Source organism: Pleurodeles waltl, chromosome 7, assembly GCF_031143425.1.
Source record: "Pleurodeles waltl isolate 20211129_DDA chromosome 7, aPleWal1.hap1.20221129, whole genome shotgun sequence".
Lineage (NCBI taxonomy): Eukaryota > Metazoa > Chordata > Amphibia > Caudata > Salamandridae > Pleurodeles > Pleurodeles waltl.
Window position 1 is genome coordinate 7,299,219 of NC_090446.1, and position 26,614 is coordinate 7,325,832.

The following is a 26,614-nucleotide window of genomic DNA, read 5'->3' on the forward strand; positions in this document are numbered from 1 at the left end:
AATGAGGTACACACACTCAGAGACAAATCCAGCCAATAGGTTTTGTTATAGAAAAATATCTTTTCTTAGTTTATTTTTAAGAACCACAGGTTCGAATTTAACATGTAATATCTTGTTTGAAAGGTATTGCAGGTAAGTACATTAGGAACTTTGAATCATTTCAATTGCATGCATACTTTTCAAGTTATTCACAAATAGCTACTTTAAAAGTGGACACTTAGTGCAATTTTCACAGTTCCTGGGGGAGGTAAGTTTTTGTTAGTTTTACCAGGTAAGTAAGACACTTACAGGGTTCAGTTCTTGGTCCAAGGTAGCCCACCGTTGGGGGTTCAGAGCAACCCCAAAGTCACCACACCAGCAGCTCAGGGCCGGTCAGGTGCAGAGTTCAAAGTGGTGCCCAAAACGCATAGGCTAGAATGGAGAGAAGGGGGTGCCCCGGTTCCGGTCTGCTTGCAGGTAAGTACCCGCGTCTTCGGAGGGCAGACCAGGGGGGTTTTGTAGGGCACCGGGGGGGACACAAGCCCACACAGAAATTTCACCCTCAGCAGCACGGGGGCGGCCGGGTGCAGTGTAGAAACAAGCGTCGGGTTTTCAATGTTAGTCTATGGGAGATCAAGGGATCTCTTCAGCGTTGCAGGCAGGCAAGGGGGGGCTTCCTCGGGGAAACCTCCACTTGGGCGAGGGAGAGGGACTCCTGGGGGTCACTTCTGCAGTGAAAGTCCGGTCCTTCAGGTCCTGGGGGCTGCGGGTGCAGGGTCTTTTCCAGGCGTCGGGACTTAGGTTTCAGAGAGTCGCAGTCAGGGGAAGCCTTGGGATTCCCTCTGCAGGCGGCGCTGTGGGGGCTCAGGGGGGACAGGTTTTGGTACTCACAGTCGTAGAGTAGTCCGGGGGTCCTCCCTGAGGTGTTGGTTCTCCACCAGCCGAGCCGGGGTCGCCGGGTGCAGTGTTGCAAGTCTCACGCTTCTTGCGGGGAGTTGCAGGGTTCTTTAAAGCTGCTTCTTGAAACAAAGTTGCAGTCTTTTTGGAGCAGGTCCGCTGTCCTCTGGAGTTTCTTGTCGTCGTCGAAGCAGGGCAGTCCTCAGAGGATTCAGAGGTCGCTGGTCCCTTTGGAAGGCGTCGCTGGAGCAGAGTTCTTTGGAAGGCGGGAGACAGGCCGGTGAGTTTCTGGAGCCAAGGCAGTTGTTGTCTTCTGGTCTTCCTCTGCAGGGGTTTTCAGCTAGGCAGTCCTTCTTCTTGTTGTTGCAGGAATCTAATTTTCTAGGGTTCAGGGTAGCCCTTAAATACTAAATTTAAGGGCGTGTTTAGGTCTGGGGGGTTAGTAGCCAATGGCTACTAGCCCTGAGGGTGGGTACACCCTCTTTGTGCCTCCTCCCAAAAGGAGGGGGTCACAATCCTAACCCTATTAGGGGAATCCTCCATCTGCAAGATGGAGGATTTCTAAAAGTTAGAGTCACCTCAGCTCAGGACACCTTAGGGGCTGTCCTGACTGGCCAGTGACTCCTCCTTGTTGCTTTCTTTGTTCCCTCCAGCCTTGCCGCCAAAAGTGGGGGCCGTGGCCGGAGGGGGCGGGCAACTCCACTAAGCTGGAGTGCCCTGCTGGGCTGTGACAAAGGGGTGAGCCTTTGAGGCTCACCGCCAGGTGTTACAGCTCCTGCCTGGGGGAGGTGTTAGCATCTCCACCCAGTGCAGGCTTTGTTACTGGCCTCAGAGTGACAAAGGCACTCTCCCCATGGGGCCAGCAACATGTCTCTAGTGTGGCAGGCTGCTGGAACCAGTCAGCCTACACAGATAGTTGGTTAAGTTTCAGGGGGCACCTCTAAGGTGCCCTCTGTGGTGTATTTTACAATAAAATGTACACTGCCATCAGTGTGCATTTATTGTGCTGAGAAGTTTGATACCAAACTTCCCAGTTTTCAGTGTAGCCATTATGGTGCTGTGGAGTTCGTGTAAAACAGACTCCCAGACCATATACTCTTATGGCTACCCTGCACTTACAATGTCTAAGGTTTTGCTTAGACACTGCAGGGGCACAGTGCTCATGCACTGGTACCCTCACCTATGGTATAGTGCACCCTGCCTTAGGGCTGTAAGGCCTGCTAGAGGGGTGTCTTACCTATACTGCATAGGCAGTGAGAGGCTGGCATGGCACCCTGAGGGGAGTGCCATGTCGACTTACTCATTTTGTTCTCACTAGCACACACAAGCTGGCAAGCAGTGGGTCTGTGCTGAGTGAGGGGTCTCTAGGGTGGCATAAGACATGCTGCAGCCCTTAGAGACCTTCCCTGGCATCAGGGCCCTTGGTACCAGAGGTACCAGTTACAAGGGACTTATCTGGATGCCAGGGTGTGCCAATTGTGGAATCAGTGGTACATTTTAGGTGAAAGAACACTGGTGCTGGGGCCTGGTTAGCAGGGTCCCAGCACACTTCTCAGTCAAGTCAGCATCAGTATCAGGCAAAAAGTGGGGGGTAACTGCAACAGGGAGCCATTTCTTTACAGTGACCTATAGGTATGTGTTCCCTGTGTGATGCCTAACTGTCTCACTGAGGCTCTGCTAACCAGAACCTCAGTGGTTATGCTCTCTCTTTACAAATTGTCACTAACAGGCTAGTGACCAATTTACCAATTTACATTGGCTTACTGGAACACCCTTATAATTCCCTAGTATATGGTACTGAGGTACCCAGGGTATTGGGGTTCCAGGAGATCCCTATGGGCTGCAGCATTTCTTTTGCCACCCATAGGGAGCTCTGACAATTCTTACACAGGCCTGCCACTGCAGCCTGAGTGAAATAACGTCCACGTTATTTCACAGCTATTTTACACTGCACTTAAGTAACTTATAAGTCACCTATATGTCTAACCTTCACCTGGTAAAGGTTAGGTGCAAAGTTACTTAGTGTGAGGGCACCCTGGCACTAGCCAAGGTGCCCCCACATTGTTCAGAGCCAATTCCCTGAACTTTGTGAGTGCGGGGACACCATTACACACGTGCACTACATATAGGTCACTACCTATATGTAGCTTCACAATGGTAACTCCGAATATAGCCATGTAACATGTCTATGATCATGGAATTGCCCCCTCTATGCCATCCTAGCATAGTTGGCACAATCCCATGATCCCAGTGGTCTGTACACAGACCCTGGTACTGCCAAACTGCCCTTCCTGGGGTTTCACTGCAGCTGCTGCTGCTGCCAGCCCCTCAGACAGGCAGCTGCCCTCCTGGGGTCCAGCCAGGCCTGGCCCAGGATGGCAGAACAAAGGACTTCCTCTGAGAGAGGGTGTGACACCCTCTCCCTTTGGAAAATGGTGTGAAGGCAGGGGAGGAGTAGCCTCCCCCAGCCTCTGGAAATGCTTTGTTGGGCACAGATGTGCCCAATTCTGCATAAGCCAGTCTACACCGGTTCAGGGACCCCTTAGCCCCTGCTCTGGCGCGAAACTGGACAAAGGAAAGGGGAGTGACCACTCCCCTGACCTGCACCTCCCCTGGGAGGTGTCCAGAGCTCCTCCAGTGTGCTCCAGACCTCTGCCATCTTGGAAACAGAGGTGCTGCTGGCACACTGGACTGCTCTGAGTGGCCAGTGCCACCAGGTGACGTCAGAGACTCCTTGTGATAGGCTCCTTCGGGTGTTGCTAGCCTATCCTCTCTCCTAGGTAGCCAAACCCTCTTTTCTGGCTATTTAGGGTCTCTGTCTCTGGGGAAACTTGAGATAACGAATGCAAGAGCTCATCCGAGTTCCTCTGCATCTCTCTCTTCACCTTCTGTCAAGGAATCGACTGCTGACCGCGCTGGAAGCCTGCAAACCTGCAACATAGTAGCAAAGACGACTACTGCAACTCTGTAATGCTGATCCTGCCGCCTTCTCGACTGTTTTCCTGCTTGTGCATGCTGTGGGGGTAGTCTGCCTCCTCTCTGCACCAGAAGCTCCGAAGAAATCTCCCGTGGGTCGACGGAATCTTCCCCCTGCAACCGCAGGCACCAAAAAGCTGCATTACCGGTCCCTTGGGTCTCCTGTCTGCACGACGAGCGAGGTCCCTCGAATCCAGCGACTCTGTCCAAGTGACCCCCACAGTCCAGTGACTCTTCAGTCCAAGTTTGGTGGAGGTAAGTCCTTGCCTCACCTCACTGGGCTGCATTGCTGGGAACCGCGACTTTTGCAGCTACTCCGGCCCCTGTGCACTTCCGGCGGAAATCCTTTGTGCACTGCCAAGCCTGGGTCCACGGCACTCTAACCTGCATTGCACGACTTTCTAAGTTGGTCTCCGGCGACGTGGGACTCCTTTGTGCGACTTCGGGTGAGCACCGTTTCACGCATCCTCGTAGTGCCTGTTTCTGGCACTTCTCCGGGTGCTACCTGCTGCTGAGAGGGCTCCTTGTCTTGCTCGACGTCCCCTCTCTCTCCTGGTCCAATTTGCGACCTCCTGGTCCCTCCAGGGCCACAGCAGCGTCCAAAAACGCTAACCGCACGATTTGCAGCTAGCAAGGCTTGTTGGTGTTCTTTCGGCGGGAAAACACTTCTGCACGACTCTCCACGGCGAGAGGGATCCGTCCACCGAAGGGGAAGTCTCTAGCCCTTTTCGTTCCTGCAGAAACCTCAGCTTCTTCTGTCCAGTAGAAGCTTCTTTGCACCCGCAGCTGGCATTTCCTGGGCATTTGCCCATCTCCGACTTGCTTGTGACTTTTGGACTTGGTCCCCTTGTTCCACAGGTACCCTAGATTGGAAATCCACAGTTGTTGCATTGTTGGTTTGTGTCTTTCCTGCATTATTCCTCTAACACGACTTCTTTGTCCTTATGGGAACTTTAGTGCACTTTGCACTCACTTTTCAGGGTCTTGGGGAGGGTTATTTTTCTAACTCTCACTATTTTCTAATAGTCCCAGCGACCCTCTACAAGGTCACATAGGTTTGGGGTCCATTCGTGGTTCGCATTCCACTTTTGGAGTATATGGTTTGTGTTGCCCCATCCCTATGTTTCCCCATTGCATCCTATTGTAACTATACATTGTTTGCACTGTTTTCTAAGACTATACTGCATATTTTTGCTATTGTGTATATATATCTTGTGTATATTTCCTATCCTCTCACTGAGGGTACACTCTAAGATACTTTGGCAAATTGTCATAAAAATAAAGTACCTTTATTTTTAGTATAACTGTGTATTGTGTTTTCTTATGATATTGTGCATATGACACTAAGTGGTACTGTAGTAGCTTCACACGTCTCCTAGTTCAGCCTAAGCTGCTCTGCTAAGCTACCATTATCTATCAGCCTAATCTGCTAGACACCCTATACACTAATAAGGGATACCTGGGCCTGGTGCAAGGTGTAAGTACCCCTTGGTACTCACTACAAGCCAGTCCAGCCTCCTACACGCACACCATCTTTCCTCTATGCGTGGTGGAAGAGGGTTATCAAAGACCAGAAAATCTGCTGAAACTGTTGGGGTCAGGTGGAGCCAGATGTTGAGAAGACATCTTATTTGAAGAACATCTTCTCCTTCGTTCATCCCTACCTGACTCTCCATCATGATGCTGGCCGCTGTACTTGTCTTGTCCTGTGTCTGTTTCGCTCTCTCTTTCTCACTCCCTTCTGCCCTAGCTCTAGTTTAATGAGGCACCAGATGGAAGGTGGATTTCACGCAGGGTGTAGCACTGGGTGACACAGGACACAGACTACTTAGTGCTAATACCCTCATTAGCCCTGTGGCTGATATCGTTGCCTCAAAAGTCATCCATTGTTGGTCAGTAGAACATAAGGCCCTCGTTCTTGTAAAATAAACACAAAAGGCACACCTGACATCCAGGTTGTGTAATCCCTCCTTAGTCTGGGAGGCGTGAATAGGTGGGATGAATGCCAGGGGAACAGTCTCTCCATTACAATGGAATTCAAAATGCACTTTCGGTAAAAAAGTAGGATGAATCCATAGAATCTAATTATTATCGCAGACTAATTTCTGCAGTGCAAATTGATTACAGCTCAGTAAATGCCAGGCTTATGAGAAAGTTAGCAAGAAATAAGTCTTAACGTAAGATGCTTTGGCTCAAGAAATTTGTGCATCAACATGATGTGGACCAGATTTAAGTTCCAGGAGGCCATGGGGTGCTTCACTAAATAAAACAGATGCATTAGTCGCATCAGTTGTCTTGTTATAGAGTTTGTTCCAATAGAGGAGTACTCCTTAAGCCTGTTTTGACAGGCTCCAGTGGCCGCAAAGGTGCGCCTTGCAGGTATCAACCTGCCTGCTTTTGTTGGACTGGTGACAAGAGAAAGATCTAACACAGTGGACTCAGATGGTAGGTAGTGTGATGTTCCTAGCTGGTGGCAACTGGCAGAATCCCTGTCACTTTCTGCACTGCTGGGTCTTCATCTTTCTAGCAGCCACTAGGGCTTTCAGGTTCTCCGAAGAGAGATCTAGGTGTGCAAAGGTTAGCTCCTCAGAAGCCATGTGATCACACAGAGCAACAGTTGTAAGGGATGGAGCAATTTCTCACTCGAAGAACTGGATGACCTTTCTCTGGCGAAGGTTGATATGTTTTTTCTGAATCGATAGAGCAGTTCTAGGAATCACACTTGCCGAGATCAAATCGGAGACACCATGATGACCGAGCACCCTGGGCTCTCTCTGACCTCCTAAACAACCCTCAAGGTTAGAGGTGCTAGCTGATAGTCAGACTAGAATGCCCTCTCCAGTCCATCATCATGTTATTTAATGTTCAGGTGAGTGGCAAAGGCATCTATGCACAGAAGACCACAGGCCTTACAATAGTGTTGAGAACTTGTAGAGAATTTCGCAGTCTTGGCAAGAGGAACTCCTCTCTCTTGCTGTCCATTTTGGTGTTGTCCAACCCCGCAATGCAGAAACATATTATTGAGGTCCACCAGCTTGGGAATGGTGTACAAGAATCATTTGCCCAGCTATCGGGGCCAACTGCATAGAGACTGGCTGGCTTTACCAAAAAGGTTAGTCAGTCAAGGAGGTGAGTAATTACTGGGACTCTCTATGATCTACAGTTGAACTCCCCTAAGAGTGGATTGCTCTAGCAGTCATTAAATTAGGCCCTCACTTTAAATGCACTTGATTTTGATGCAGTAAAGAATAATTCTAGGCGATTGCACGTTTCCTTGACTACACAACCCAGTACAAGGACATGCTTTTACTTGTTCTTCCCCACCCCTTCTGGGAAGAAAACTACTGATACTTTTCACTAGGTCAGATCAGGTGGAAAGCCTCAGTGAGAGGGCCGGTACAGGTAGGGGCTTTGGTTTGGGTGAGTTCAAAGGGTCAGGGCAGGCTTGGGCCTGTCCATGGGGAGCAGTGTTGGGTCCCCAGTGCTGCTGTAGGGTTCAGGCAGGGACCGGGCTATGCTCCTGCACCCAGCACCTGCCCCTGGAGTGTGAAACCGAGGGTGAAGTACCCAACAAGCTGATTGGTATTCATTAGATAGTAAGAGTACTTAATATTTTTTATTTTGCATTCGTAGTGAAGTGCCATGTTATATAGTAGTTGCCTGTTGGGACTTAATGAGCGAAGGGATGTTAATTCTGTACTGGACGTTCAAGCTACTTGAGTTGGGCTTCCCGAAGGAGATTAGATTTGCTGCTTATGGAAATGTAAAGCTGAGGTACAGGGCACATCTTTAAAATAATTCAGTCTAAGAAGATACATTTGAAGTTAAGGTGTAATTTCCTTGACTTAGTGCCAGAATGAATGGAATGAAATAACTTGGGGGAGACGTGCAAAACGTTTTTCTGGTTTCTAGTCACAAACTGTCTAAATCGGTGTTTGTAACCGCAGAAATGTTTTCTACAACATGCTAATGCCATTTTAGGAACGGTGATTTTTTTTGTTTTTGCCAACGCCTAAACTGTTTTGTGACTCAATGCAAAACTACTATTTGAAAGGAGGTGTTTAAGGTGTCCATTCTAAATACGCAGGTCTATGTTTTGAGACTGAAATTCGGTTGCAAAACATTGAAAAGTTACAGACTTTCGATTTGGGGTTGTAATACATTGACAAAAGGGAAGGGATCCCCTAGGACCTCTTCTCATTTGTGAATGTACAACAAAAAATGTTTTTTGGGAGTAGGTAGTAGTCTTTGTGACCACTGCCAAGTCTCAAAATAACTTTCCACAAAAAGAAAAGATTTCTTTTATATACAGCACCATTTACTTCAAACAAAACTGGCTGCATTTAAAAAAAAATGTCTACTTTATTAAAAGGTGATCACCGACATGGTGGTGGGCTTACCCTAAATGGGCATAAATTAGACTGAGTCATTAATTAATATTAATGAGGTAGGTTGTTGGATTGTGACAGACTCCGAATCATATGTCAGTTAACTAGCCTATTAGTATTTAGGTTGGTTTGTTGAATTATTTTCAGGTTACAAAAATACTGATGACAAAGTGGAAGCAGATTTTTGCTGCCCATTATGAGTATATTGGGCCCTGAGTGCCACCGCCTTTCTGTGGCATGCATCTCAAGCAAGTAAGGAAATACTGCCATAAAAGGTCCTCCAAGAATGGTTCTTAGGTGACTGAATGTTCATAAAAACAAAGGAAAAATCAGTGCCACCCTACTGAGAAAATGAAAACAGTCATTTCCCTTGTTCCTGTAAAAGGGATCTACCCCGGACCAAGAAACGGGAAAGCATTGCAATAGGTCGAAAAGAGTTCTGCCTCATCACAGCTGAAGAATCCTAAATGGGAAAGGCCCTCGCTGTCTGTGCTGAGTACATTTGCTCATTTAGATTTGTCTCCTTAATCTAGTGTGCCTTTATCTGTGAGGGGGAAGAAGTGTTGTATCTGGAGTCTATGTGCATATCTTTAAATAATTCCAAATCATTCAGAAGGTTGCAGATCGGAAAGACGTACAGCTTCTACTGCGGAAGCCCACCTGGACTCTCTGCTCCCTAACAGATGTCTTCTCTTTGCAGGTACCCAGAAGAAGAGGAGTTCTAGGAAAGAAGGACCAACACATGCTACGGAACAGGTAAAGAAAAGAACTTGTGCCGTATAATAACACTCTGTTTACTTGCATCGAGTGTGGGAGATTCTTAATGGTTTGGGGTAAAAAGTGGACTCAAACTGGTTGCACTGGTCAAATCCTGCAGAGAAGGATGAAAACTGAAAATGTAAGATAGGTATGTAATATGAGTGAAAAATGTTGTGCTGTGGATGATAGGTCCTCTCCTAAATGAAAGGGACAGCAGATTCTGTAAATGCTGTTGCACAAAGCAGATAAACAACAAGTGCACCACGCTGTGTAAAAGAGATGGGCAGATGAAAGCTACAGCTGTTTCCCAAGCCAGCCGGTAAAAAGAAGGCAGCACTCCTGGTAGCCACAGGGCAGGGGTTGTGGCGTACAAGTTCTGCCTTAGGGCCTACAGGGCTTATCTTTATGCAGTACATGTTGTGGAGCTTCTGTACACTATTGGCAACGATTGTGTGCAGGTGCAATATAGAACTTACTAGTTTGAGAAGATACAAAAAGAAAGCAGCTCTTGGAGAGCAAGGAGGGGAGGCTGGAGGTGATTCTAGGAACAGCTTGGAAATAAATTCACCAGCTCACATGAAGGAGTGGTGAGAAGTGCGGGGACTGGAAACGGAAGCCTTGCCACCTGTGTAAGTAACAGCAAAGATAATGTATTGGAATAAGGTGCATGATGGGGACATATTGAAAGGAAATGAGGTAAAGAGGCGATTAAAAATAAATTTTTGTTTCAGGACAGTATTTGTAGCAGAAACATTGAGCACCATAATATATTTGACAAACAGGGAGTGCAGAATTATTAGGCAAATGAGTATTTTGACCACATCATCCTCTTTATGCATGTTGTCTTACTCCAAGCTGTATAGGCTCGAAAGCCTACTACCAATTAAGCATATTAGGTGATGTGCATCTCTGTAATGAGAAGGGGTGTGGTCTAATGACATCAACACCCTATATCAGGTGTGCATAATTATTAGGCAACTTCCTTTCCTTTGGCAAAATGGGTCAAAAGAAGGACTTGACAGGCTCAGAAAAGTCAAAAATAGTGAGATATCTTGCAGAGGGATGCAGCACTCTTAAAATTGCAAAGCTTCTGAAGCGTGATCATCGAACAATCAAGCGTTTCATTCAAAATAGTCAACAGGGTCGCTAGAAGCGTGTGGAAAAACCAAGGCGCAAAATAACTGCCCATGAACTGAGAAAAGTCAAGCGTGCAGCTGCCACGATGCCACTTGCCACCAGTTTGGCCATATTTCAGAGCTGCAACATCACTGGAGTGCCCAAAAGCACAAGGTGTGCAATACTCAGAGACATGACCAAGGTAAGAAAGGCTGAAAGACGACCACCACTGAACAAGACACACAAGCTGAAACGTCAAGACTGGGCCAAGAAATATCTCAAGACTGATTTTTCTAAGGTTTTATGGACTGATGAAATGAGAGTGAGTCTTGATGGGCCAGATGGATGGGCCCGTGGCTGGATTGGTAAAGGGCAGAGAGCTCCAGTCCGACTCAGACGCCAGCAAGGTGGAGGTGGAGTACTGGTTTGGGCTGGTATCATCAAAGATGAGCTTGTGGGGCCTTTTCGGGTTGAGGATGGAGTCAAGCTCAACTCCCAGTCCTACTGCCAGTTCCTGGAAGACACCTTCTTCAAGCAGTGGTACAGGAAGAAGTCTGCATCCTTCAAGAAAAACATGATTTTCATGCAGGACAATGCTCCATCACACGCGTCCAAGTACTCCACAGCGTGGCTGGCAAGAAAGGGTATAAAAGAAGGAAATCTAATGACATGGCCTCCTTGTTCACCTGATCTGAACCCCATTGAGAACCTGTGGTCCATCATCAAATGTGAGATTTACAAGGAGGGAAAACAGTACACCTCTCTGAACAGTGTCTGGGAGGCTGTGGTTGCTGCTGCACGCAATGTTGATGGTGAACAGATCAAAACACTGACAGAATCCATGGATGGCAGGCTTTTGAGTGTCCTTGCAAAGAAAGGTGGCTATATTGGTCACTGATTTGTTTTTGTTTTGTTTTTGAATGTCAGAAATGTATATTTGTGAATGTTGAGATGTTATATTGGTTTCACTGGTAATAATAAATAATTGAAATGGGTATATTTTTTTTTGTTAGGTTGCTTAATAATTATGCACAGTGATAGTCACCTGTACACACAGATATCCCCTTAACATAGCTAAAACTAAAAACAAACTAAAAACTACTTCCAAAAATATTCAGCTTTGATATTAATGAGTTTTTTGGGTTCATTGAGAACATGGTTGTTGTTCAATAATAAAATTAATCCTCAAAAATACAACTTGCCTAATAATTCTGCACTCCCTGTAGTCAGAGCAACATGTTTCACTCTACATTAGAGAAGTCATCATTCTTAGACAGGAGATATATTTACCTACTACCTTCTTGACAAACCTGTCACGCATCCGTATGCTTCACACATACTGCCAAATTAGCCTCCACTATACTTGAGGCTCTTGATGAATGTAGGAGTAGGCATGTGCCTTCTGTGACTGAAAAGTGCTCTACTCATGTCCAGTCCACACCTTCACAGTGTTCCCTACATAAGAGTAGGCATGTGCCTCTGTGACTGAGAACCTCTCTACTCATGTCCACTCCACACCTTCACAGTGTTCCCTACATAGGAGTAGGCATGTGCCTTCTGTGACTGAGAAGTGCTCTACTCATGTCCAGTCCACACCTTCACAGTGTTCCCTACATAGGAGTAGGCATGTGCCTTCTGTGACTGAGAAGTGCTCTACTCATGTCCAGTCCACACCTTCACAGTGTTCCCTACATAGGAGTATGCATGTGCCTCTGTGAATGAGAAGTGCTCTATTCAAGTCCAGTCCCCACCTTCACAGTGTTCCCTACATAGGAGTAGGCATGTGCCTTCTGTGACTGAGAAGTGTTTTACTCATGTCCAGTCCACACCTTCACAGTGTTCCCTACATAGGAGTACGCATGTGCCTCTGTCACTGAGAAGTGCTCTATTCAAGTCCAGTCCACACCTTCACAGTGTTCCCTACATAGGAGTACGCATGTGCCTCTGTGACTGAGAAGTGCTCTACGCATGTCCACTCCACACCTTCACAGCGTTCCCTACATAGAAGTAGGCATGTTCCTTCTGTGACTGAGAAGTGCTCTACTCAAGTCCAGTCCACACCTTCACAGTGTTTTCTACATAGGAGTAGGCATGTGCCTTCTGTGACTGAGAAGTGCTCTACTCATGTTCAGTCCACACCTTCACAATGTTCTCTACATAGGAGTAGGCATGTGCCTCTGTGACTGAGAAGTGTTTTACTCATGTCTACTCCACACCTTCACAATGTTCCCTACATAGGAGTAGGCATGTGCCTTCTGTGACTGAGAAGTGCTCTACTCATGTCCACTCCACAACTTCACAATGTTCCCTACATAGGAGTAGGCATGTGCCTCTGTGACCGAGAAGTGCTCTACTCATGTCCACTCCACACCTTCATAATGTTCCATACATAGGAGTACGCATGTGCCTCTGTGACTGAGAAGTGTTTTACTCATGTCTGCTCCACACCTTCACAATGTTCCCTCCCATAGAGCAGTATGCTGATCTGTTCTGACTTGGGAAGGAGGTTGCTGCCCATCAGCATGTGTTAGTGAAAGCTTAAGGTGATTTGACTCACAGTAACCCAAGGGGACATGATGTAAGTGTGTGGAGTTTAATAGAAGTATTATATGGAGGTTCATCATTCCAAAGCATCAGAGCGGCGATACAGGATGAATAATGCCTCATCTCTCGGGTCTGAGGTTTGCACCACCATGCAGTGGGACCCAGTGTGAAAGATAGGATGAAACCACAGCAGCTTGCAGGAGATCACAGGTCTGCTCTTTCCAGACAAGATAACTGAGAAAGCAAAGGAATAAAAGTTACAGATATGGATGTCCTCAGTTGCAGGACTGCCTCTCATTTACTTTAAGTATTTATGTAGCTGAGACTTAGTTGTAGGGATTTGATGATGTGTTTTGTGCAAATGTGTGTTGGGTTGCTTGTTATTTATTATATTATTCTTGCTGGTGGTGTATATCTGATGCTTGGGTGCCCATTACCTTGCCTTAAAATAAAACCTGCTAAGATAAAGTGCTTCCTCTCTGACCCAGGAAGATCGACAGGCTCTGACATCCAGTTATGGATCCCTTCCGAGCAGATGATGGTATCGCCCTCCCAACTTTGGCTGAATCACTGTGCTCCTGTGGCTTCCTTCCTCCTGCATTCCTGCAACCCGTGCTGTACCTCCTGAGTGGAATAAACCCGTCCTCCCTGCTTACTCCTTTTGAAACACTGTGCAGGCTGTCCAGTTTCATGCATACGTGGGGGAAGTACTATCTTAGTAGAGATTTTAAAATGTGCACCACTTCCCCTCATAGTCTGTACTTCACTCTGCACCCCTCTCATTACTCATTTGAGGAACGTTGACCACCTAACGCCAATTCTCATATCCTTGCACTGGCTGTATGGATAAAATTCAGCTTTGGTTGCGTGTATGGATAAAATTGTGCTTGGTTGCGTGTATGGATAAAATTCGGCTTTGGTTGTGTGTATAGATAAAATTCGGATTTGGTTGTGTGTATGGATAAAATTCAACTGTGGTTGGCTGACTAACAGTGCTGTGATCCTTGAGCAACCTCCGTACCTTGCAACATATCATACGTCGCACCGTGTAGAGTCCTGACTCCTTGTTATTCTAACATTAAAAAATCTCACGTCTTTAAACAAGAGTTTTGAGTATTAGCCCGAAACCCAATATCCACTTTGTTGGCAGTGCTGAGTAGTTTGCTGTTGGCTCTGTACCCACGCATTTTCACTCTGTGTTGAAATACCCAAATAACTAAATGTTCGTCGAATTACAGTCAGTCAGGTAAGAGTAATTAGAAGCACCTGAACACAGGACCGAACATATCAGGAATAGATGGTAAATATTGTATGATCTTCCTCAGCAGCAAAACTTCTTATAATTGGAGTCTTACCCAGAAGGGCTTTTCACCAGTGGGTGTCCGAGGTTGCCAAACCTAGGGTAGAAGAGAGAGATGGCTCTTCCACCTTAATCAGGGTTTTCAGTGATCAGAACATCAGTTATAATTCTATTACATGTTAACCATCTGTTGGGCATCTAGATTTAACGACCGTCCAGACATCTGAAGAATTGATATTGGCCATGCAGCTCTGCCAAGAGACAGTAGCATCAGTGGCCCTTTTCCAGGTGTACAGTGTTGGCAGCAGATGGACTAGCAGATCATGGCAGGGCCTTCTTCCTCCTGGACTGTGTTAGTTATTTTAGTGGCTGGGTCCTCCCTGGGTCGAGGCAGCAACGCTGTCGGCTTCTGGGCTCAGGTCCATGGATGTCAGCAGAGTCACTTCCAGGTGCTTCAGTGCAGCAGCAGCATCCTGGCCTGAACGGACATACTTCACGGTCGGCTCCTCAACAGGCTTACGGTCACTCGAGCACACAGCAGCAAGTTGCTCGAGGTAGCAACTTCACTTCTAGTGGCGTACGCTGCATAGGCACTCCATGTGCAAGTGCCACAGGGCTAGCCGTGATACAAGTCAGTTTGCAAACATTTGGGGCAAGTGCTACAGGCTTACACAGGTCTCTTCTTCAGTGGTGCACTCATTCTGCACCTGGCTATTAAAGCAACACGTGCCTATGATCTCAGGCACACTTGTGGCGAGTGCCATGGCTGCGACAGCAGACTCATTTTAGTCGTCCTTGGTGAGTGCCATCATTTATTAAGTCTCTTCTTCAGAGGTGCGTAGTGCTCGCACTGACTTTTGGGTAAATGCCATGGCTGCAACAGCAGGGTCGAAAGGGAAACCCACTTAGGCATGCTCTGGTAGTGCTGCAAATCCTCTGCTTCAATAACGGTGACTATCTCAAAGCTTAGAGCACACCAGTCACACTCCAGCAAGTCTCAATCAGACGGACCCAAGCACTGGGGTCAGTTGGTCTTGCCCACACCAGTAGTCTGCTTCTCCTGCAAGTTAGGCTCGCTCCTTCCCTCTTCTTCCAGGCAGGATCTTCCAGGTTTTCCGGGACAGGGACCAGCTCTTTTTTGAAGTTGGTGATGTCCCATCACCTCTGGGTCGTTGGCTTTTGGGCAGAAACAACATATGGTTGTACTGTTCCCCTCTGGGTACTCTGTTAAGCACCCCATCCTCGATCAAAGAGAACTTGGAGCTCTAACAACAACAAGGTCAATTTTTTGTTCCCACTTTTATATAGATACAGCGGATGTGTATTCGCTGTTGCACTTTCAGAACTGGTTTTGGTCAGTTCCCCTTTCAAGTGTTCTTCTCAACTGTATTCCAGATTTTGTCTAGAGCAGCGCTTACCAGACTGTTAGTGGTGAAAGTCCAAGGAACAAGTAAAGATGCCTTTAAGTTCTGTATTTATCTTGTCATGTTTGCTGCGCTTCAGATACAGAGTTGAAATGTCCAGCTATGTCTTGTAACAAATTGCTCCTTATTATTTGTTAACACAGGGATTATTATTTACAAACTCCTCTCACTTGACAGTTAGAGAAACAAAAATAAAGTCAATTATGTGACAGTCTTGCAGGGACTGTGTAAGGAAAGACTGTAGGATATCATTTTTTGCAACTCACAACAAAATGCAAATACCTGTCAATGAACTGTACACATTCAGCAGTTAGGAAAGAAAAAAATAAATACAGATTTTGAAATTTTTAAGTGTGATGGAAACAGAGATTTTAATAGGATCGAAACAAATCCAAAGACATTAAATGGCAATGCACAAATGAAAATGTTCACAGAAACCCAAATTCCACACATAATCATTCGCATACAGTATAGTTTTATCAGTTAAACTATATGTCTGTGCAAATCTAGTTGACTTCTCAGTTGAAAATGTCCTCTCTGTAAATGGCAGTGGCTTCCAAACAATGCTTTATTACATTAAAAGATTGTCTGCCTCGTGTCCATTAAAGCAAGTTGGTTCACTAAAGTAGGTTTTTCTAAGTACTGGGTCATGGTTCTAAAAAGTTTGGGAAGTAGCGGTGATCCTCACTGCATGGTCATCTCCAGATTGGAGTACTGTTGGAAATGTCCCTTTCTGCAGGGTTCCCCATGTCTTTTTGGCTTCTGACCTGTTTTGATCCTGTGCTGGATTTTGTTTTTGCTGGCTTTAGGACTCTGGGCACTTCACCACTGCTGGTGAGTGCTAAAGTGCAAGTGCTCTCTGTCTAAATTGTATTGGTGATTGGTTTATCCCTCATTGGCATCTTTGATTTAGCAGTAAGCCCCTAGTATATTGCGCCATGTTTGCCCACGACCTGTAAATCAAATGCTACTAGTGGACCTGTAGCCCTGATTGTGCACCCACCTGAGTAGCCATGTAAACATTCCTCACACCTGCCACTGCAGTGTCTGTGTGTGCGGTTTTAAACTGCCAGTTTGACCTGGCAAGTGCACCCACTTGCCAAGCCTAAGCCTTCCCTTTTACTACATGTAGGTCACCCCTTAGATAGGTTTAAGGCAGCCCCATGGACAGGGTGCAGTGTATTTAAAAGGTAGGACATTTACATCTCCGTTTTACATGTCCTAGTGAAATACTGCTAATTTAGATTTTCACTATTGTAAGACCTATCTTTCACATAGGGTTACATGAGGATTGCCATGAAATATCTTTTAAGTGTAATTTCCCATTGGGAGCAGATAGACATATGTAGTTTGGCGGTCTCTGAACTCACAATTTAAAAATACATCTTTTGGTGAAGTTGGTTTTTGAATTGTGAGTTTGAACATGCCACTTTTAGAAAGTGGGCATTTTCCTGCTTGAACCATTCTGTGCCTCAGCCTGCTGTGGAATACGCTCTGGGTTAGAAAGACAGTTGGGCTGTTTGTAAATTCACTCTAGAGAGTCACACAAAGGGAGCTGAGGTGTGCCCTGCATATCCTAACAGGTCTCCCTGGGCTAGAGTGGTGGGAGGAGCTGACACTTGCAACTGAATAGTGCTTTGCCTGTCCCTACACAAAGCAGTCTCCAATCCCCTGGAGTGTGTCAGGGGCCAGGGCAGGAAAGGACAGAGGCTTGTGCACTACAAAGACTTTCCTTTGAAGTTTGCCTGCTTCAAAGGCAGAAATGAGTATAAGCATTGGACCTATGAGACCACAACTTAAGAATCCTTCGGGACTAAGGACATTCTGCCAGGGAGAAGAGCTGGTTGCTGTAGGAGGAACTGCCACTCTGCCTGTTGCTTTGCTGTGCTCGCCTGCTGCTTGCTGCTTCTGTCCTGGGAGTGAAAGGACTGGATTTTGCTTTCTACATCCCACTTTCCTAGGCTGTCCAAGGGCTTGAACTGAGCTTGCCTCCTGTTATGAAATCTCAGGGGCATCCAAGACTTCATCTGCCAGTGCCTGGGCTCTTCTGCTGAATGTCCTGGCTTGCCAAGAGGTGCAAAATCCAGTCCCTGCATCCTTGGAATTGGAAAGTGGTGACCTGAAGGAGAAAATCCATGCATCGGTGTGCAGCAGCAGAAAAATAGAAACAGCTCCTGCTCCGTGGCTGAAAAATTGATACAGCACCCGTCTTGTGACAGAATTGACATAGCACCTGTTTTAGTGCTGACCCGTCAACACAGCATGTCTAGATTTTCCACGCATCGTCCCTGGGCATCATTTTCACATCAACCCCACACCACGGCAAGCAACTGACACATCGCCTCCACTGCAAGAAAAGAATCAACGCATTGCCTCACTTGTGAAGAAAGAATAGACGAATCACCTCCCCTGTAGTTAAGAATTGACGCATCACTTGCTTTTCCGACGCATCACCTCCTTTTCGGCCCACATCTTCTTTGATTTTTTTATGCTTCCCCAGTACTGTGTGTTAAAAGGGTATAGTCATTGATACCTATGGATTAAGACTCTTTAAATCCTTTAAAAAATGATTTATTTACTTGTGTATATTGGAATCTTTTTGTTTTGGTCTTGTTTTATTCAGATAAATATTGGCTATTTCTTCTAAAGTGATGTAGAGGATTTTTGCTGTGTTTTCACTGTATTACTGTGTGTGTGTGTGTGTGTGTGTGTGTGTATACACGTACATATACTTTTCACATTTCTTCTGAGATAAGCCTGACTGCTTGAGCCAAGCTACCGAGGGGGTGAGCAGGGGTTATCTTAGTTATGTGACTCCCTTACCCCGACTAGAGTGAGGGTTCCTACTTGGACAGGGTGCAAACCCCTGCCACTTACAGACCCATTTCTAACAAGTAGCAAAAGGTACGATCATGCTGCACCTGGCTATCAAACTAACACAATCCAATGATCAGAAGAGAGCCAAAAGACTGACCCCATTCTAAAGGACCCTTGACAGTCAGACAACAGGAATTGCAGGCCTGCCCTTCTCCCCTCCCATCTACCAAATGACAGTTTTTAGGAATAGTAATCATCAGCTCTCTGTAGCTAAAGGACTGCATTGAATTTCTTTCCACAATTCACTGTTTAGACCCCTCCCTCCAGTCTCAGGCATGTCAGCAATGCACTTCCGCTGCCTGGGAAAGTAACCTCACATCCATGTTGCACACATGAACTGGCCACAGGCTTCCAAAATGGATCCCGAAAGCCGCCTTCCCTCTGGTTCATTCAGACATTCACAATGTGTTTAACTCTCAGACTGCACAGATTCATGCATAAGTATGTGTGTTTGGGATATGAGTGCAGGGATCCCAGTTTATCTGTAGCACTGGAACATTAAAAGAGTTTGCCATTAGGCCACCCCTCCTAAGACATAGACAAAAAGGTCTGGTTATACTAAGATTACCAACAACACGGTATTTTGCTACCACCCGTGACATTTGAATGTTGACAGGGACATAAATCTTCTATCACTGTGGAGAGCTTGGTTGGTGCACCCATTGAGGTCCCAGATTGGACTGGCATCAAGGAACAGGCCTTTGCCACACATGCTAGATTAGCGTGAGACTGAGGCCAAAAATCCAAAAAGTAGACACTAAGAAATGGGCACCCAGGGCAAGGAACACAACTGTACACTAGCAGAGCACATTCCAATTCCAAAAGTTGATGTAGAGTCTGGTTGGAGGCGAGGCCCTGCGCACATACTACGCACTACAGTCCATCCCACTCGCTTGCTTAGTTTCATGCTGTCTATCACTGACTCCAATTCACAGTTTCACTCACCGAGCTTTACTCATGTACATCACTTGCACTGACTCATTCGAAGCAGCTGACTTACAGAGCATCATCATTTTTTTCTTCTTCACAACGGCCCCCTTTGGCATACATGGCCACTGATGCTCGACCGCACATGGGCAACTGCCTATTGGCTCAGCAGTCCTCTTCCCACACTCACTAGAATCCATCACTGGACCTCACACCCTCTAGCAATCTCCTCTTCCTCACAGGGCATACCAGTCTTGGCAAGCAGGCAGGCCCTTGTGCTCCAGGGGCAGGTGGTCTTAGATTTACCCTGGCTGATGTTCCCTCACCCAGCTGGGAGACTGGCAGGCCTTAACCCCAGTCCTGGTCACAGGCAGAGGTCTTGCAGAGCCTTTGGTTCTCGCATAGTGGACTGGCTGCTTGACTATTGACAATTTTGGGGGCCAGCGCTCTTTTTCTTATAGTCCTTTTCCAGGCACCAAATGTCTTGTAGAGTCTGAGTCGTTGAAGTTTATGTTGGCGTCTGTTGCCTTTCGTGGTTCCCTCTCTTCTGCTCTGCCCCTCCCCCAGAAAGCAGGCTGTGATAGGAGTGACACCAAACCTGATAGCTCCTCACAACAGGCCATGGTGTGGCTAGAGGTTCACATTTAGATGCTTACCCCAGGGCCTCAGCCCAACTCTTTATGATTCTCTTATCAGCCCCATCTCCTTCCTGAGATGTGCCCAAGCTGCTTGGTTTCCTCTGACCTTTCTCTGAATCAAAGAGCACCATTTGAAGTGTACTGAAGAGCCTGGCTCTCGTTTCTCCTGTGTGTGTGTGTCCCACACAGCTTACAGGACTGCATCAATCCACAAATCTGTTTGGGAGATTCCTTTACCTCCTCATTCTCTTCAAGTCAGCTCTTAAAGGGGAGCCAGAATCTTCCATGTATTGTGCCATTCACAGGCAAGCATACACCCTACAAATACAAACTGCACAGCACTACGTGCAAACAGTGTAGGCAAAGGGTGAGATAAAGCACACAACGGCAGGATTTTAAATGAGTAATCCTGTAGGCCTCACTCTAGTGGCACAGGTAAAAATAGCTTGCTCAGGTCTCCTGGTCATTGCATGGTGTGCTGACACCACTGCTCTCGTGGTACATAACTCCTGCAGAGGCAGTAGCCTTCCACCACTATGAGGACAGCTCTTGACAGGCCCTCACACTGCAAAAAGACCACAGTCTGTGAGGCCGACCTATGATCACATGCATGATCTGTGTCCTCTCATGACAACAAAAATCAGCACCAGGGAACCTGCCATCATTGCAGCAGGGGCACTCAAGCAACTCCGGCAAGGGTCCACACCTGTCACCATGGCAGGGGCTTTTCCGTCCAAACTGCCTCACATCTAGTAGCAAGTAGTCTCCATTGTGTAGCCACTCCACCATGTCCCTCCCAAGTTTACTACTGTAAGGTATGCCTATGTTTGCGGAGATCTGCAGTCGGGCGGAGATCTCTGCTCTCGTATCTTTTATAGGTAGAGACCTTTGCACATAGGTTGGTAAATAGCAATGTGTAGTTCTATTTCAGTACTACTAAATGTATTACAAAATTACATTTGTGACTACGCCCCAGAGATTTCAGCATTTAATCTATCAGTATCTGAATAGCCTGTGTCCACATATCACATTCAGATCCAACGATCAACGGTACCTTGTGGCGCATCTAACCTGCCATCTCAGTCCTTACAGAATCCCCACTCCAAAGAAATTAATGAAGTGCACAGCATCCACCCTACCCTTATCATGCCTGCCGAGCTGTACCCGGAGCGCATATCTGGATCTGTTGCATGGCACAGGGCTGTGCCCCTCTCACTGTCCTCAACCCTGTAGTCATGTTCTGTTGTCAATCCCTCTTGAACTATTTTTTAATACACTGACTCCCATCAGGTTTTTGCTTCATGAGAACACATCTCAAGCGTTCTTGCACAACACTTCCTTTTTACACCCAAGTCCTACCTCTTCTCCATATTGCTGAACCATTATTATTTATTTCCATAATTAAGCCATACATACTCTTGTTTTATTACAACTGATACACTATATCGACAGCCGCCCATAAACTGAAGGGCTTGCAGTAGAAACAACGCCCATGGAACTCATGCACAAGAGTAGTCTCCATGCACCAGATTGTGTGTATGGTGGTTTCATCTTGAGCCTGAATTCACCACAGCACACAGTCGCTTCCTTTTGGAATCTGTCAGATTTCATCCTGATCCTGCAAACGTTTCAGATCTTTATCCACAACTGCTGAAAATAATTTCTTCTGAAATTCAGTGGTTGAAACTGGACAGAGTTGTACTGAAAATGAAAACTTTTTTTAAAGAGGTAAACCACAGAGATTCTGTCAGTGCTTACAATATAGATTAAGAACAGCATACACTTGCTCTTCTAAGCTTTTATATAATTTGTTGTGAATATTTTAACCTTTGAAAGCTGTAAAGCAAATACTTGTCATCTTTGGGGATAACGACAAAAAACATTGCAGTCAATAAATAGAAAACCCATTATTTGAGGATTTACTCTATGGTTCTTTGTAAAGGTACATCTGCTCAAAGTCTTGAAATCCCTGTACATCAGTTCAAAACTATCATCCCCTCTCACGGAACATTCAACCAGTGGCAACAAGTATGTTTTCCCAGTAAACGTATGAGCATAGGTTCTCATGTGCTTCCTGTATGGCAGACACTGTTGAAAGCGCTGTGCTCCACAGCCGTTTCGACATTAAATAAAAATTCAGGCTATGGTTTCAGCATTTCTGAGAACACCGTTTTCCAGCATGGAATCTGCTCGTTAATGTTAATTTTAAACATTATTACCACTCTGTTTACTTCTGCAGGTGACCAAAGAATGGGCAGGAAACGCAAGATGGGGATTTAGTAACATGCTTCAGAAAATTGATACAGTGAAAAGTTCTGCTTGGCTGAAAGAAAAGCTGCCCGACTACAACGAAAAGGAAACTACTCCTAGAATACAAGAGCTGGGAATGGAAAAATCGCCAGAATGCAAAAGTGATATTTGTCACCCAGTGGATTTAATTTTACGTCAGAGACTTCAGAGATCAAAAACACATGATGAGTGTGGGAGTAATGCAGGAAGTGAAACTTCTCTAAATTGTAAGCAAAGTACCCAGGTAAACTGGAGGCCTAATGCAGTCCTGGGTGAGGGGAATATTTTCACTGAAAGCGGGCAACCTGATATCTACAGGAGAATGCAAATATGTGAAAACCCAGATGTGCTTACTGCTAATGAGAGAAAACAGAAATCTAAACTCAATCCCATAGTACTTGAAAGAGGTCGCAATCCTGCAAAACCTTTTCAGTGCCCTCAATGTGAGAAATGCTTTATTCAAAGATCACATCTCGCTCAACATGAGATAACCCACACCGGGCAAAGACCTTATCAGTGCAATGAATGTAAAAAAACCTTTAGCCAGAAATTCAATTTAACTAAGCATGAGAAAACGCACACTGGGCAAAAGCCTTATCAATGTTCTGGATGTGAGAAAAGTTTTAGTGAGAAATGTAATCTGGTACAGCATGAGAAACTACACACGGGTGAAAAACCTTATCGATGTGCTGAATGTGGCAAAACGTTTAGTGAGAAATACAACCTCACTAAGCACATGAAAACACACACGGGTCAAAAACCGTATCAGTGCTCTGAGTGCAACAAAATCTTTACATGGAAATCCAGCTTGACTATGCATGAAAAAAAGCACACAGGACTCAACTGCTTTCCGTGCGATGAATGCGGGAAAAGCTTTAGACAGAGAGCCAGCCTAATTCTGCATGAGAGAACCCATAAAGGGCAAAAACCTTACCAGTGCCCCGAATGTCAGAAAAGATTCACGTATAAAAGCAGCCTCACGCTACACGTGAGAATACACTCAGGACAAAAGCCTTTTCAGTGCCCCGATTGCGACAAAAGCTTCACTCAGAAGAACAGTTTGAACCTGCATAGAGCAAAACACACAGGCCACAAACCCTTTCAATGTGGAGAATGTCAAAAAAGTTTCAGTTTTAAAAGCAGTTTAATCCATCACGAGCGAAGACACCGGGGAGAGAAACCGTATCAGTGCAGTGAATGCCAGAAGTGTTTCACTCAAAAATCTCATTTGACTCAGCATGAGCGAACACACAGGGGAGAGAAGCCATATCAGTGCTCTGACTGCCAGAAAAACTTTAGTCAAAAGTCCCACTTAATTCAACATGAGAGGACACACGCGGTATAAAACATGGGATCACAGGAAAGAAAGCAATAACAGATGGGCCCTCACACTCCCGGCTGATGCCAGGAATCCAAACAAATAGCTAAGAGAGAAACACAAGGAGCTATGATTTTAGAGATATTGAAATCTTGGTTTAACTGTGTCTTGCTTAAAGAAACGCTCAGGATTACGGAGTAACTTTTGTTAAAAAAAGAAAATAGAAAAGCAAAATTTTTAAACAAAGCAATAAAGGGCATCCCAGTCATTTTAGGTGCATTATAAGTGCACTGGGATTGAGGAGAAAACCTGCAACGACATCCTAGATTAACAGTGCCTGGAAGTGACTACATTTGGACTCGAGAAAGCACTTGCAGTATATTTGGGATATTAATCCAGTTCCAGTTTTCCAATTTGGAATAATATTGCTTTTCGCCATTAAATATATGCAAATATAACCTAAGCCAGCTGAAACATAGAGAAGCATAAAACGGGTTGGCCAACTGGGATACCAGTTCAGGTTTTGGAACTGTGTTGGGACAGTCACAAAGAGGCTGGAGATTGGCAGAAACATGGGCTGGTGGACAGAAATGAAGAGATGAAAGAAGACGCGGCCTAGAGGACAGAAATGACGATATGAAAAAAGACACGCCCTAGAGCAGCAGTTCCCAACCTGTGGTCTGGGGACCCCTGGGGGTCCACAAAGCCTCCTCAGGGGGTCCGCAACGGCACAGAAAATGAAATAATATTAAGAGATTAGGTCCCCAGCTTTCAGTAATGATTTAGTGGGAGGGTCCCCGGATTCGAAATGTGATTCAGTAGGGGCCCCGGGTTCCAGTAATGATAAAGTGGGGGTCCACAGAAGTCAAAAGGTTGGGAACCGCTGGCCTAGAGGACACGAATAACGAAAAAGACAAGGTGTGGGACAAGATGAACACAATAAAGTAGCGCTGCAAGGGCACAATGACAGCTAGAGGGAGAGCAGGAGCCACACGGGGAGACTCTGGGCTGCCGGGTACCCTCACTCTTGAGAAGAAGCACCTTCCAGGAAACCCTGTGCATTCACAGCTACTGCGAGAGGAATGGAGGTAACCTGGATGAGACCGATATCTGGCGCCTGATCCACATTAAGTCTGAGATAACAATGTTCTGTCAGGGAAATTGTCTTGTATATGATTACATGTGTGTACTAGCAGCTCACCCGTATCTCCTTTCATTTATATTGAAGTATGGGACAGTATGTGGTGCAGCGCCACATACGGTGATGATGTACAGCGCCACATACAGTGATGATGTACAGCGCCACATACGGTGATGATGCACGGCCCATATACGGTGATGATGTACAGCTCCACATACGGTGATGATGTACAGCACCACATACGGTGATGATGTCCCCACCACATACGGTGACGATGTACAGCGCCACATACGGTGATGATGTACAGCGCCACATACGGTGATGATGTACAGCGCCACATACAGTGATGATGTACAGCGCCACATACAGTGATGATGTACAGCGCCACATACAGTGATGATGTCCCCACCACATACGGTGACGATGTACAGCGCCACATACAGTGATGATGTACAGCGCCACATACAGTGATGATGTACAGCGCCATATACGGTGATGATGTACATCGCCACATACGGTGATGATGTACAGCGCCAGATACAGTGATGATGTACAGCGCCATATACGGTGATGATGTACAGCACCACATACGGTGATGATGTCCCCACCACATATGGTGATGATGTACAGCACCACATATGTTGATGATATACAGCACCACATACAGCGTTGATGTCCCCAACCACATACAGTGATGATGTACAGCGCCACATATGGTGATGATGTACAGCGCCACATATGGTGATGATGTACAGCGCCACATACGGTGATGATGTACAGCACCACATACGGTGATGATGTCCCCACCACATATGGTGATGATGTACAGCACCACATATGTTGATGATATACAGCACCACATACAGCGGTGATGTCCCCACCACATATGGTGGTGACGTACAGCGCCACATACGGTGGTGACGTACAGCGCCATATACAGTGATGATGTACAGCACCACATATGGTGATGACGTACAGCACCACATACGGTGATGATGTACCGCACCACATACGGTGATGATGTACCAAAACAGAAACCTGTTGGAACAAATTAAAACGTACAGTCACACCCTGCCAAAAATCGGACTCCAGACTGAGCCCAAGTCATGTCTGCTGGAGGCCACCAGTGAATTGGACAGAGAAAAGCTTAGAGCTAAGGGTACACAATTGACCAATTACATACTCAGAATATAAAATACTTTATTGCTCAGTTCTGGACAGTTCTGGTCAAGTCTTGGCAAGCACTAGCAATGGAAAACTGAAAGTTGCTCTCAGTAGCACCACTGCTAAACACGTGACTCCTCTCGTAAATTGTGAACTATGAAAAGTGAAGACAAGCTTAGAAAAGCAAGCTCCTAAATTTCTGACTTTACTAATGAAAGAGCAAATTGATAACTTTCTGTGCCTTGTACCTATAGGAGTAAACTGAGAAGTAGAACATTGCCTGGCAAATCTTTCTGAAAATGTTAGAAAGAGGAATGTATCACATCTTTGTTTCTTGCAATTGAAACCCTTGTTGCTCAGACACCTATCCCTATGCATCGTCTTAGTTTACTGTTACAAATCATTCTGCTATTTACTCTCTTGAACTAAATAAAATAGAAATATGTATTTGAAAAATGCACCAGTAACACTCATCGCTGTATTTCACCGACTGCACGAGCTCTTATGAATCAGTGTGATTTGACAGAGGTGATGATGTGGGTTAAAAACCCAGAGTGCTCTACTGTAGGAAGCATGTGAGTGACTATGCAAGGACAAGAAAGATGAATCACTCCTGCATTTAAACATGGATCTAACTCAGAGAGATAACCCTGGGGTAAGGACAGGGGGAACCGAGCGCTCACTGTGAAAGGATAGTTAATTGTACAGTCAGTCTTAGCGCCAGAATGCCCAAGGGAGTAAACATTATTAACTAAGGGAGGAGATGTGGTCTACTGGCCTCGCTGGTGACTGTCAAACCTGGTGACTTAGCTTCTGATTTCAAGTTTGGCACTAAAGAAAAAGGTGAGATTCTGGGGAGTCAGTTCATTTCCCTGTG

At 45.9% G+C, this 26,614-nt stretch overlaps 1 protein-coding gene across 2 annotated transcripts in view; it reads left to right on the plus strand.

The window, feature by feature from the left end:
• LOC138303514 (zinc finger protein ZFP2-like) overlaps positions 1-26,195 on the plus strand; it is a 33,884-nt gene extending 7,689 nt beyond the window's left edge. For both annotated transcript variants that reach the window (XM_069242699.1, XM_069242700.1), the window contains exons 3-4: positions 8,941-8,996; positions 22,065-26,195. In XM_069242699.1, the coding sequence (XP_069098800.1) occupies positions 8,941-8,996; positions 22,065-23,459 (1,451 nt within the window). In that variant the 3' untranslated portion in view covers positions 23,460-26,195. The remainder of the gene's footprint in view (positions 1-8,940; positions 8,997-22,064) is intronic.
• Positions 26,196-26,614: the final 419 nt, after the last annotated feature.